The sequence below is a fragment of the Elgaria multicarinata genome, chromosome 5 (assembly GCF_023053635.1).
Source record: "Elgaria multicarinata webbii isolate HBS135686 ecotype San Diego chromosome 5, rElgMul1.1.pri, whole genome shotgun sequence".
Classification (NCBI taxonomy): domain Eukaryota; kingdom Metazoa; phylum Chordata; class Lepidosauria; order Squamata; family Anguidae; genus Elgaria; species Elgaria multicarinata.
In genome coordinates this window covers 64699838-64714110 of record NC_086175.1, presented here as the reverse complement: position 1 = coordinate 64714110, position 14273 = coordinate 64699838, and the positions used below count along the sequence as shown (strand labels likewise).

The window sequence follows — 14273 nt, the reverse complement described above, 5'->3', positions numbered from 1 at the left end:
CAATTGGATTTGGTTCTTTCTTGCTTAGGTGTGAATGTCCATGGTATCCATTCTAAGATTTAATTCATAACTCCATTTATGGCCATGTCAGTTGAGCTTCATGGCTGAGCAGATGTTCCATATCCAGAACCAATCCTTTACTGGATACATCATGGATAGTTGTACTAACATGATAAATACACAACTTCACTTCATTGATCATCCATGAAATCAACACTTTTAAAAAATAAATCACAGTATGTGCTGCATAGAACAAATATTATAATGTTTTGAAACATTAGAAAGATTTTACTTGGTTGTATAGAAGATAACAGTATGGTTTGGGCAGGAATGCCAGATATGAATCATGATTAGACTTGGTTATATGTATTTAATTTACAATTCCATATGAATTCTGTCATAATTAGCTGCTAATTAATATCCCCCATTACAATGAGTCATGCAAGATGAATGGGCTTTTCCTCAATTATATTTCTTCATTAACCTTTATTTCTTTCCTCATTCCATTATATATTTATAGAAACCATTAGCTTATTCACCTCTGCTCTTCTGTTAATATGAAGGAAGTCTGATCTGCACAAAACAAAAAATAATAATAGAGTAGGAGCAGAGATTGCTATTTGTAGGCATGTGCTCCGCGCAGAAGCAGGAGCGAATTGGCCTGCTCCGCCTTGCCCAGAGGCGGAGTAGAAGCAGACCACGGACCCCTAGAAGCAAGGCGAAGAGAAGCGACCATTTTTGGAGCGTTTCTCTTTCCGCGGAGCACTCCGATCGCCATCTTGAAACATTTTGAAGCTATCGTTCTGAAAATTCTTGTGCTTAGACAGTTGTGGATGGGGGTCATTTTGAGACTACTCTCAGCTCTCTGCGTCGTGCGGGTCGCGTGCTATTTTTTTAAAAAAATCGGGTCAACAAACAGGGACAGCGCGGGTCAAACGGCGGTTTTCGCCCATAGGATTGCATTGCAGAAAAGAAACGGGGATAACTGGGTTGATTTTTAAGCTATCGTTCTGAAAATTCTTGTGCTTAGACAGTCGTGGATGGCGGTCATTTTGAGACTACTCTCACCTCTCTGCGTGGTGCGGGTCGCGCGCTAGAATTTTTTAAAAAGTAGGGTAAAGGCGGGAAAAAGATTACCTTTTCGATTGCTGAGGGGCAGAGTCAACTCCCGGTCATGATCACATGATCCCAAAGTTGGAGGAGGGGATAGACAAAATGGGTAACTTGGGATTCTGGGAAACTTCTCTTTCTTAGTCTGAACGGACTTTTCCCAGTGTTTTTTAAAACAGTAGCCCCACCAAATGCACAAACATAACCTGTGAAATCATATACTAAGCCAATAATAAGAGATAGAAACACAGCACTGCTACCCACCCTAACTTTGGGGAACAACTGAAAAGATGTGGTGCAAGGGGATGAGCTCCCCTAGGGCATCCCATGTGGACGTGCCCCCACTCTCTCCTGTACTTGGAAGGCCATCAGAACCTTCCAAAGAGAGTAACCCGGTGGAGCAATGCCTATCATGAGTTAAAGTGAGCGGTCTACTTCTCTTAGTGGTGGAGTGATGCCTATCATGAGTTGAAGTGAGCGTTTACTCCTCAGAGCTGTTGGTGAAGCAATGGCTTTCATGAATTGAACTGACAGCCTTGCTTCTTAAAAGACTGGTTGACCACCAGTCAAATTGGCAGCTGCTGCTTCCCCCTCCCCTGGTCACGTCCCCCTATTGCTGGTAAAAGACAGATATAGCCTTTTTAAAAAAGTTCTTCTTGCTGTTTATTCAGCAACACTGCTGCTTTTAATTCCACCCCTCCTTCGTTTATTTATTTATTTATTCCATTTTATATGCATTACTGGCTTATCCTTGGCTCACTTCCTTATGCCCCCAGAAATGTCTGCTGCCTGCCTGCCTGCCTTCCCTCTCTCCTCCCCTGCCCGCCTTGCAGGGATGTTGTGTGTGTCTGGCTTTGACTCAGGGGAGAAGTCCTTCCTGCGCTCACTTGGAGTTTTGGAAGTTCCAAATCCATTTTTCAAGTGTGGAAGAAGATTCATATAGGTTGATCTCTACTCCCCAATTCATGGCATGTTGGGATTTCCTTTGAAATGGCCCCATTGAGAGGTCTGCAGGTTTAAGCCCCGCCAAAAAACAGGGGATGATGGGACTGCCTTGAGTCTCGGCGTGCGGCGTATGTATCCCTGGATAAGCTGTCATGGTGGTGAGTTTGAGGGGTTTTTTAATGTGCAAATTGACGGAGCTATTGGAAAGGGGTGTGAATGGGTGTTGGATTTTCATAAATTCCCCCAAAATCAGGGGATGATGGGATTGCCTTGAGTCTGGGCGTCCATGTGGACACATGGATAAGCTATCATGGTGCCGAGTTTGAGGTTTCTAACGTGCAAATTGACGGAGCTATCCCAAGGGGTCTGAATGGGGTGCCCAATTTTCAAAAATTCCCCAAAAATCAGGGGATGATGGGATTGCCTTGAAACTTGGCGTCCATGTGGACACGTGGATAAGCTATCATGGTGCCAAGTTTGAGGTTTCTAACGTGCAAATTGACGGAGCTATCGAAAGGGGTGTGACTTAGGGTTATGGGTGGTGCATTAGAGGTTAGAGCCCCGCCAAAAATCAGGGGATGATGGGACTGCCTTGAGTCTGGGCGTCCATGTGGACACATGGATAAGCTGTCATGGTGGCAAGTTTGAGGTTTCTAACGTGCAAATTGACGGAGCTATGGAAAGGGGTGTGAATGGGATGCCCGATTTTCATAAATTCCCCCAAAATCAGGGGATGATGGGATTGCCTTGAAACTTGGCGTGCATGTGTATACGTCCATGAGGTGTCATGGTGCCAAACGTGAGGTTTCTAACTTGAACAGAAAAAAAGTTGTTTACTTTTTTAGCTTTCAATGCAACCCTATGGGGGGGAAAACGGAGCTCCGATCTGGATCCGGAGCTCCGAGCGGAGCGGAGCGGAAATGGGCGGAGCAGGGGCGGGGCGAAGCGGCCCGATCCGAAAATCACGGATCTGGAAGTGAAGCGGAGCGGGGGGTCCATGCACACCCCTAGCTATTTGTTACTTAGAATCTTGAAATAGCATGCTATTACTGTGCATTATATTTGTACGCTGGATTACCTTTGGAGTGCTTTATTTTCTGTTGACTAAATATAGCACATTAAAGTAGTCTAACCTGGAGATTACCACAGCATGGACTAGATTAAGGTTAGATTAAATATTATTTGCATGGAACACACATTCTGTTCAAGCTTTCTTAGAATGGATGAAACCATATAAGATTAGAAAGGACTGTCACTATACACTTGTGCTGGTCTTGTTATTTCAATAGGACTTGTTTCAGGGATGTTCCCATAAGATTGTGCCCATACTTTAAAGGTTAAATTAAAGTTTAGAAATATTGCAAGCTACACCACCTCCTGATTCATATCAGTTTACATGACAGTTGAAGGAAAGTATATTTGAACGTTTCTTCCCATCAAAACCTCACAAGAGCACACACAGCTTTAAAGGAAGTTTCTAAGGACGTAAATGTTTGTTCACATTTTGAAGTGGTGTTAATTGCTGTGGTTATATTATTTGTTTTATAGTTTGTATTTTTCAAATCTTGCTCTCTCTGCTTTTTTTATGTTTTCTGTAAAGCTGGGTTGCAGCATGGACCTTTCTATACCAGGAACGCCAACCTTTTTGGGTCAGTGGGAACATTTGGAACTTTGAGAAAGTGCTATGGGCACTCTCACAAAATGGTTGCTCTGGGGCTGGGGCTTGCCCATCCATAAAATAGCTGCCATGGTGGGAATGGCAAATGACAGAGTCCTCATGAAAGTAAAAGAAAGAAAAGAAAGTAACTTGCCCATGAACCTAAGTATTGATGGATTGATTTGATTTGTAGCCCATCTTTCTACCAAAAAGTCTTACAATGTGGAGATGAGGTTTCAGCTCCAAAACACAAACTCACCCTTTGAAACCTGAATAAAGAGTGTGCTGGAGAGTTGCATTTCATTTGAAGCATGACGGCCTACCAGTTAAAATAGTATTTTTAAGAAATAATCTTAAGAAATTAAATGTAAAAAAAGAAAAAAGAGGGGAAGAAGCAGTGCGGGCTTTAAGAGAGGTGGCTGTGAGCACATTGGTGCCCATGGGTATCATATTGGAAACTTTGGTTTTATACATTTCAGGGGTGTTTGTTGAAATTCAGACAATATTTCAAGAGGGTAGTACCTTTCAGATGAGTTGGCAGAGAATGCATGTCTTCTCTTCAAAACCAAAAACTTTTATTGCTGTTTTGGGCACATGGGGGAGCCATCTTTCCCCCTAAACAATGCCACAGGAATGCCTCTACATCATGTAGCATTGTTCACCTTCCTCATGTTGTCGCATTGTTCACATTGGACGTTTTTTGGAAAGAAAGATGGGATTCTGCAAGGCTGTGTGAGCAATGGGATTTCTCTTTTCTCAAAAAGAAGAGATTTCCCCTTTGCCTAGTCTGTAAAATAACCCTTCTGCCTGAAAAATTTCCAACATCTCAGCAAGTCCCTGAAGATTACTCTCCTGCCCTGATTTGGATAAAAGTACCTGAGCTGAAATATACAGCACCACATTAGCTTTATGGCTGTTTCATTTTACTCATTATGATTGTTAAACTATTTTTAAAATTGTTAACATTTTGTTTTAACCTATGTTGTAATCCTCCTTCAATGTATTGAAGAAAGGCAAGGTATAAATCTTTTAAGTTGAGGGGTATTTTTTTTTTAAAGAAGTGTCAGGATTGCTAAATATATGATTTGCTGATACAATCCAGGAATGTCTATATAGGATATTCCAGTTCTAACATATACAGAAAGATCCATGAAAGGTGACTTGATTATTTAGTTTTTGATTTATTCTAAGAAAATGGATGGAGCTTCATATTTGACATAATTCTCCTTTTCTTTTTTCTCCTAGTGGTTCTTCAGGTGTGCAGTCTCGTCCTTTACCCAATCAAGTTCATCGAAACGGTGAATTTGAGAATATACCATGAGTTCAACTGGGGCTATGGCCTAGCTTGGGGTGCAACTATATTTTCATTTGGGGGTGCCATACTTTATTGCCTGAACCCTAAGAACTATGAAGACTACTATTAAAGGAAGCTACTTTTTTTTTTAAAGGAAAGGAATAACACAAGGATTGTTCTGTCTTTTCTAACTCGGTGTTTTTAGAACTTTTGTAGAGTGTCAAACAGTCTGCTCTATTGATTTATCAGCCTTTACCTTTTGGCTACAACTACTGCAAGTAGCTTTTTAACATCCTGTTAAAAGAATTGCAAAAATTACATCTGCTGATCAATACATAGGCAAGCGATACAAGCTGCTGATACATTACCTTTGGTAAGCAAAGATCAGCACCATTGGAGGATGTAGATGGCAGCAGAGCCATCATGAGAAAATTAGTTGGAATTAGAATGTGGCACCTGCATTTGCTGTAGCCTGCAAGGAAGTTGCTGGCACAAGGATTGTGTAGAAACGTCTTTGTAGCACACATGATTCAATGTTCTAGAGGGTCACAAACCTATGCCAATATGTTGTATTGGCCCTCTGGGACTCTTAATGAAATAAACATCTAAGTGACCAGATGCTGAGAAAAGTGAAGACAACTGATTAATACATACATTCAACCATTTCCTGACAACACAAGTTTGTGCATTTGGCAATATACGTTTTTCAGCCAGCTGCGGTATATCAAGAAATCAAAACTTGGAACACGTTCTTCTAATTATGTGGTTGGACATTGTGTCTCAGCTGTAACCCAAGTACTGGAAACAACACATGAAGAATGACACTGAATCTGTTGATTCCATCAAGAGAGAAAAAGAATACACGTATGAGCTGCATTTGTCCTGAGCATAGTTCGATTTCCAAACACTGCGGTAACGTTTCGAAGCAACATTTCCAAATATTTTTATAGAAGGCTTTTATTGGTATTACTAAGAATCTAAAATTATAGAGAGAACATATAACATACAAAGGTCCCAAGCTAATCTTAATTGTGAGGTGTAATAGCAAAAGCTCCTAGCCTTGAGAATTTGATAGATTTAAAATATTTAAATGAAACCATTCCTATAATGAGTTATTTCTTGTGTTGCTTGATTTCAAGCTTGATGTGCCAGTAAATTAGGATGGAATAAACCAATTGCTGTGGGGACACTGTAAAGTTAAAGCGTCATGACAAACAATACATCATGATAAGCCATGGATTATTGTAACAGAAATGAGCACCAGTGAGCCTCAGCTTGCACCCACCCACCCCACTTTTTCTCCAGTGTGGCTGCAAGGTGGACATCAGAAGCTTTCTATTTCTTATTAACTGCAGCTTGTTGTTTTGTATGAACATGACAAACCATGGTTAATCATAATTATGGTTTGATTGAAACAAGCCAAATTCATGAGTTGGGTTATTTCAACAAACTATAGTTTAGAGCAGTTTAGGATTTGGATGTAATGCTAAAACTGCAGTTAATCAAAAACAGAAGCAAAAGCTTTCAAATTCTTCCTTGTGGCCTTAGTGTGGGAAGAGAGAAGGACTGGGGTGGGCAGTGAGCCTTGTTCCTTTCACAATGTTCAGAGATTGTCATTATGTCAGTCTGACAGAGGCATGATAATGAGGATGCAGATAGATGTAACTATATCTTATTTACTATTACTTTTTAAACTGAAGCATCTATAGAAATTAATATAATATTAAGATGGAGTGAATGAAATAATTTCCAAGTGGCAGCTATTGGTCTGACAAGCTCTTGTCAATCAGTGGGCCTGTTCAGACAACACGGTAAGCCATGGTTAGGCCACTAACCCCTTTGCAACAAATGGTTAGTGAGCGTGTTTAAACCATGGTTATGTAGCCACCATGATTAGGAATGGTTCACAAGACACACTTAGGCCTTAGCTAGACCTAAGATTTATTTCAGGATCATCCCAGGGTCATCCCTGTTCATGTAAACGACACACAGGGTATCCCAGGAGCAGGCAGGGACGACCCTGGGATGATCCCGGGATAAACCTTAGGTCTAGCTAAGGCCTAAGTCATGGTTCACACAACACACTAAGCCATATTGTTTAGCTCAAAATGCTTAACTACCGTGGCTTAACATATTGTCTGAACAGGGTCAACGGTTAGACATTTTGTCACACATGTGACCTTGGCTCAAAAGGTGGATTCTAGTGGGGGAAATGGTTAGAGAATTTCATTGGTAACTGGAACCACTAAAATAAAGAATGCTTCCTATGCCACAGCTGAGATGTTATATTCAAATAACACACATCCAGTTGTGTTAATGCAACAAATTGCGGTTTGGTTTAGATTTGTTTTTTCCCCCATAATGGAATATATCTTTTCCATAGAAGATTACCAGGGACCTGATTATGAAATTTATAAATTATTATCAGTGTTAGTATAAAAATTATACTATTTTCTCTTCCAGATGTAATGGATTGGCTGAAAGTCATTTGCATTTCTCACCACTTGTTTAATTTATTGCTTGCTTAAGTTTTGCAGAAACTATATAAATCTTTAAGATACAATTTAATTTAGGGTGGAAATTTTAAAATGATTTAAACAACATAAATTTATTTTTTGCTTACAATTAGCTTATTTGGGTATGTTCAATTTCTTCTGAAAATATTTTTATACAGTCTATACAGTTCTAATATACAAATTTAGAAACAATTATTTTTGTTATATGAAAATTAAAATGTATCCTAGCATGGATATTCTTTAAGAGCACAGTCTTCAAAGCTATAGAAATGCTGCTGTTGTGTTCTTGCTCTGTAATACTTCTTGTGGTCTTAATATTGAGGCCTCAATGTAATAAACATTTAATTACTGCAAATCAAAGAGAGAGAAATGGAATGTTCTGCAAAACAAAAAAAACATAATAAATATGTTTATTATACATGTCATTACTAGCAAACACAAAGTTATTTTTTTAAAACCAAGAATCGCTAATTGAACTTTGCACAAAAATACCTTCTAGGGACCCCCCACTCCCCTCATGTGTGTGTATGGGGTTTGGGTAATGCAATGCACAGGCTGGAGCAGGAGTGTGCCTGAGGTCAGAGCTGGTGTGAAGAGTAAGCATGGTGGGGCACCTGCTGACGCCCACACTCCAGTGCAGTCCCACTGACAGTTAAATCGGCAGGAGCCCTTCCCAAAGTGACCAGATACAAAAGTGGGCAGGACTCCTGCCGCTTTAACTGCTGTGATGAAGAGGGAATTTCACCAGGTGCTACATATGACACCTGCTGAAATTCCCTTTGCTATACAACTGTCAAAGATACAGGAGCCCTGTCCTCCTTTTCACATGGTCACCCTACCACTTGCTTGCTTCAAAGGCAAAGAGCAGCATTCAAGTGGGCAGTGGTTTTTACTGCTCCTCCTCCTCACCACCACCATTGTCTGAGTCAGATTAAGGGGCAGGTGAATAAAAAGCTTGCAATTGTGAAGATGAGGAGCAACTCCTCCTTTTCATATGGTCACCCTACCAAGCGGTAACAATGATGTGGAAGAAGATGAGGAGCAACAGCAGCTGGTGGCAATGGCAGTGAGAAGGTAGACTCACTGAGGTAGAGGGCCCATTGAGGGCGTTTTGCCCAAGGGCCTTCAGAAATCTGGAGCTGGCCTTGACTGTAGTGATTCTGAACTACATGCACAATATATAACAGATTCACAGTGTCAGCTCCCACCCCTCAACAGATGCTAGTAGTCAGTAGCTGGGAGAGGATGGCAAGAAAATAATGAAAATTTCATATGAATGTAAAACTACTTCCATCTCAAATGAAGGTAGAGGACGTTAAGAATAAAAAGGGGAACCATTTGGCTTGTTGCACAATTAACCAAGGATATTGTGTGAGCCATCTTGGAAACACTTCATGATAGGGAGGCATATAAATAAAATTAAACAAATATATATTTAGGAGTTTGGAAACTGAAAACTGGAATATACATGTACTAGTGACTGAAGCTTAAACAAGCCAAAGTATTTTAAATATTGTAGGGTGAGGCAAGCATGGTGGCAGGACAACATTACGAGACATGAGGGGTCCTAGCTCAGTGAGCACCTGCATTGCATGCAGATGGTTTCAGGTTCAACCCCTGGCATCTCCAGGTTGGATAGAAAGACTCCTGGCTAAAACTCTGGAGAGTTGCTGCTGTTGGTCAACAATGCTATACCAATGCTCTGATTCATGGTAAGGCAGTTTGTATTGCAGGGATTCCAGTAGACAGAATTCCCAAAATATGTTTTAAAATGTGAGAATGTAAAATGTGAAACTTAAGCCAATGTTCAGTCCAGTAGTGGCCAACCTTTTCACAACATCTAATCAACAGTATTATTTATTATTACATTTCTATACCGCCCCATAGCCGAAGCTCTCTGGGCGGTTTACAGTAAAACATTAAAAATTGATATACAAAATTTAAAACCATAAAAATGTCAAACAGACAGCATACAAAGCATACAAGGGGCATACAAGGGGCATGTCTACCCAACAAGGGCGTAGAGGGAGGATCGTGGACTTACCAGCTTCTGCAATCCTCCCTGGGTATCTAGAGGACGTCGTGGCAACCATTTCTAAAAAAACAATAATGAGAGGAGCGCACTTGTGCTCCAGTGCCAAAGGTAAGAAGAAGAAAAGACCCGACACACACACCCCAGCCCCAATGGGCAGGGACTGCCACCATGCAGCTCCGTGCCCATTTTACGTTCCCTGCTACTCGCGGGGTGGACAGGACAACTCGGGAGCAATGGCCACATGGCCATGCCCTGTTGGACGGTCCTGGAACTGTGGAAAAGTCAGGTTTTCCATGGTTTCCGATATCCCGGGGTAAGTTCTTGCTAGTCCCAGGTTGCCCCCAGGATCCCCTGTGCATCATGTGGATGGACAGGAACAATCCAAGGATTACCTCGATATAGGCATGGTGTAGACAATATACATTTAAAATCAACTTTGAGCTCTCAGCCAAACCTAAAAATAGATCTCGGATTAATTAAAAACTCAACAGATGCTGCTAAATTTCTGGGAGAAGACAAAAGTCTTAACCTGCTGCTGAGAAGATAACAATGTTGGCACCAGGCAGGGAGATCGTTCCATAATTGGGGGGGCACCACTGAGAAGCCCCTCTCCCTTGTTGCTGTCCTCCAAGATTCCATTGGAGTAGGCACCTGGAGGAGGACCTTAGATGTTGAGTGTAGTGTACGGGTAGGTTTGTGTTGGGAGAGGCATTCCATCAGGTGTTGTGGTCCCGAGCTGTGTAAGGCTTTATAGGTTAGAACCAGCACCTTGAATCGGGATCAGAAACGTACAGGCAGCCAATGCAAGCAGGCCAGTCGGTCTTATATGTTTGAGCCTCCTGGTCTCTGTTATCAATCTGGCCGCTGCAACAGCAGGAGATAGAGCAGCTTTAAAGCATATTCATGCATGTGCTTGAGCTCAGAGGCTATGCTTTGTATGAAGAAAGGTGCAGGTTAAGTCATGGGCAGGACTAGTTAATTGTGCTAGAAAAGAACTCTGCTGGAGAGTTCAAAGAGTTTTTGCCGGAGTAGATAATATTGGCCTAGATTGATCAATGATCTGAATCAGTATAAGGCAGCTTGAAGTTTTCATATGCAGCTGCTGGTTTACCTCTGGTTTACTGAACTGAGAATAAGCAGCAGTGCAACACAGCTCAAATGTAGGTCTTACTCTGGCCCTGTTCAGAAGACCGTTTAAGCCATCATGGTTAAGGCGTTTTTGTGAACAGGCCTCTGTGTCGTAACTAGGTTCATTGGATTGGCTGCTCTTATCCTTAGACTTATGCTGCCATTTGCTTCACCTACGCCATAGCTGCCTGCCTTACCCATGATTTAGATTTGTGGGCAAATGGCTTGGTTTTCTTTATTCACAGTACTACAAATTCCATTGGAAGAAAACAGAAATGACCAGTCTCAAAAGGTGACACCAAGGCATACTATGAGATATAAATCCAGGATAGATTTTTTTTAAAAAATCATGAATAAAGATAATGCCACAATCTTGTCCACTGCATTTTTTTTTTCTGTCGTCAAGTGCAGGGTTTTTGTTGTTGTTTCATTTACACTTTCTTTTAAATAGATAATTCAAGCAAGCATAAGATTAATCATAAGTAATCAGAGCAGAAATGCCCATTTCTAACTATAGGGTTAAACACTCAGGTGTTTGATTGTATGTGTGAAAGACTGCATTTAAATGTATAATTATTATTGTATTAAAGTATTAGCACCTCAGTTGTATTTGGCTTCATATCACTAAGAGGATGAATTCTCACACCACACACATATTGGTTTATCTTGCAAATGCACATGCACAAACGCACACACATAGCCAAGCTGCAACTGGGGCTAGGCATTTGCATTTTTAAAGCTTAAAGTATGCCGTCCGATGCTGACAAGTATCTAGCACCTCTCTCAGATTTCTTGCACAACTACGTTTAGCTTTTGTAAGCTCAACATGTAAATTTTAAAGAAATAAATATAGAGAGATCTATGTGTTTGAAATATAAGTTATATATAAATAAATCTATATATATATATATATAGATAGATGGATTAGCATGTAAACTGTACATTATTAAACATGCAATGAAATGACTGATAAGTGAAGTTTAATCTTATGGCTAGCAATGTAATTTATTCAGACTGTATTTTTGTACAGAACAGTGCACACTAACCTATTGCCTCTGTGTGTCCTCTATAATGCCTAAAACTGTGCCTAGAGATTTCATTTCTGTCTCTTGACAATGAACAATGAAGGATTCTACATGCTGTTGATGGGATTATTTTCTTTCAAGTTTTTAAATTTCTTTCCGTTTTTGTTTTTGTTTACTAAATGTATGCTATGTTTTTTTAAATGATCCATTGAAATGTGGTTCATCTTAGTCATGGAAAGAGATGTAAAATGTACTTTAAAAAAAACAGTGGGGTGTTTCCCTCCCCCCCCCCCCCCGCATCAGTCATTAGTTTTATTACCATTTCACAACTTTTGTAGCTTACATAAAGTTGTATGTTGAAAAAGTAATCCAAATAATAAAACAAAATCCTGTTACATGAATGTAATGCACTTTTTGCCTTATGTACAAATGTTAGATACTACCAGTTTAGTTAGATTGACATGTAGTAAAATGCTGTGTGTGTGATGGAAATGGCATCAAGCTAAGCCCCAAGTGCTTAAACATTATTCTGCAGGAATACTTGGAAGTGCTCTTGTTCCTTGACCCTCCAAGGTTAAAAATACATGAACAGCATTTCAGGGCAGTCATCCTGACACCCAGATGGCTCTGGGAACAGAAACTTCCCATCGTTTGACTTCCATTCTTGAATAACTGCATTTTTTTGCCTCATCAAAATCCTTATCCGGGCATCCACCTGCACATTTTAAGGTTAAAACTGTAATGGGGTGGCAGCATGGAAGGGATATGCAAGAAAGCCAGCTCTGCCCCAACGTACCCAGGCACATGGGTTCTTCTGTGGACCTCCCTGTGTTGAGCTTGAAGGTTTGCAAAGGGTTTCCGCTGATCGAGAACCCTGTCTTTCTATGGCCACCTGGGTAGAGATTTATTTATCTAATTAACTGGCCATTGAACTAGCAGCTGTCCAGTTTCTTATAACAAGAAACCAGAGAGCATCATCAGAGGGGGGGGGGAATTGTGTTTCCTTACAGTTGCTTTTCCCCAACTTCTGTCCCACAATACCTCCTCTTTCTTCACACAAGGGAAGAAGGAGGAAGTAAGCAATGATCACGTATCCCATTCAGTGGCCACTTTTTATCGTGCCACTTTTCCTGCACACAGCAGGAAATGGTGGCACATTTTTTTTTTAAAAAAAAATCAGATTTACCGGGGTCTATTTTGTGATGTAAAGGAGGAAAGAAGGAGCGGGAGACACATGAGAGGCGGACGATGTCAGAAGAACCCGCAAACATTGGTAAGTGGGGAGTAATGAACGTGTGATAAAACACTCGTTTGATGATGCTCTGAGTTATTGCAGCTTATGGTGGGAACAACATGACTGCTTTAAAGTGAACAATCAGAATCCTGAAATTGTATGATGGAGATATATATCCTACTATTTATACTCCAATAGTGTCTGTGTTTGCCACTGATTCATAGTTGCAGCACAGGTATTCAGAGATTGGAAGCAAGATGTCATAGAAAACAAGGAATCATCAAGTGCTCCTAGAACTGGAATGGATGTGGCTTGAAAGATGGCGACGTGGGCATAAAAGAAGGTCTTCTTCTTGTTGTTGTTTTTGTATTGTAACTATTCTGAAGTACTATTTCTGAATAGTATTACATACACTTCAGTTCAGTCTCTTGCAAAATAACAATACTCCACTGTTTACTTTAATTGCAAATGTCTGAGAACTGAGAAAGGCTACCTTTGCATCTTATAGTTTTTTCATGTTTCTGGTGGAAGACATATGCAAAGAGATTCTCTCATCCACAATCCATAAAGAGGTAACTTGAAAAGTAGCTACTGGACCTAAAACGGAATGTAGGATTTAACAAAATGTACATTTCCCCCCAGAATTTTCTGTTACTGAAATAGTTTCACAGGGAAAAAAAAGTCTGCTTCAGGTATGCTTACCTGAACTTCCCAGAGAGCTTCAGCTATTGGGTTGTATAAAAATGAAATAAATAAATACAGTGCAATGAAGTACACATTAAAATAGCAAATTTATAATATACCTGCAAAACCTTTGGATTTTTACCATATTATTGGCTTATCTTTTTAAGCAATAAATGTTTATACAAAATGGCTCAGCACTTTTAGAAGATGCTTATTCTTCACAAAGTATCCTGGGATGAAAAAGAGAAAGATCTTTCCCTTATGTGTGATGGGAACACCTGGTACACTGGTCCCACCTCCACCATCACTGGATATCCATGCACTGGGCATGATGTGGGCTTATGGCTGTTGGATTTTATACATGTAAGCCACACTCAGATGTTCGACTCATAGGTCCATGTGTCTACGGCTGGTAGCAACAGAAATAGGACTGGTATGCAAGGACAATGGGGTGGGAAGGCATGTTCGTATTTAGGAGAAGTGAGGAAGGCAGGAGCAGGCAAAGGAAATATTAAAACCTGATCCAGGTGAACTCCAACTACCACCACCACACACAGGACTAACTGACATCAACTGCCCTGTGAGAAAGAAGCAGAAGCAAGTCAGACAGGAGCAGGCAAAAGGAACATCAGGACCAGCTGCAGT

The 14273-nt window shown here is 40.6% G+C and overlaps 1 protein-coding gene across 1 annotated transcript in view; it reads left to right on the top strand.

The window, feature by feature from the left end:
- Positions 1–6361, top strand: part of TMEM47 (transmembrane protein 47) — a 33957-nt gene extending 27596 nt beyond the window's left edge. The window contains exon 3 of the mRNA XM_063127543.1: positions 4958–6361. Within this exon, the coding sequence (XP_062983613.1) occupies positions 4958–5136 (179 nt within the window). The 3' untranslated portion in view covers positions 5137–6361. The remainder of the gene's footprint in view (positions 1–4957) is intronic.
- Positions 6362–14273: the final 7912 nt, after the last annotated feature.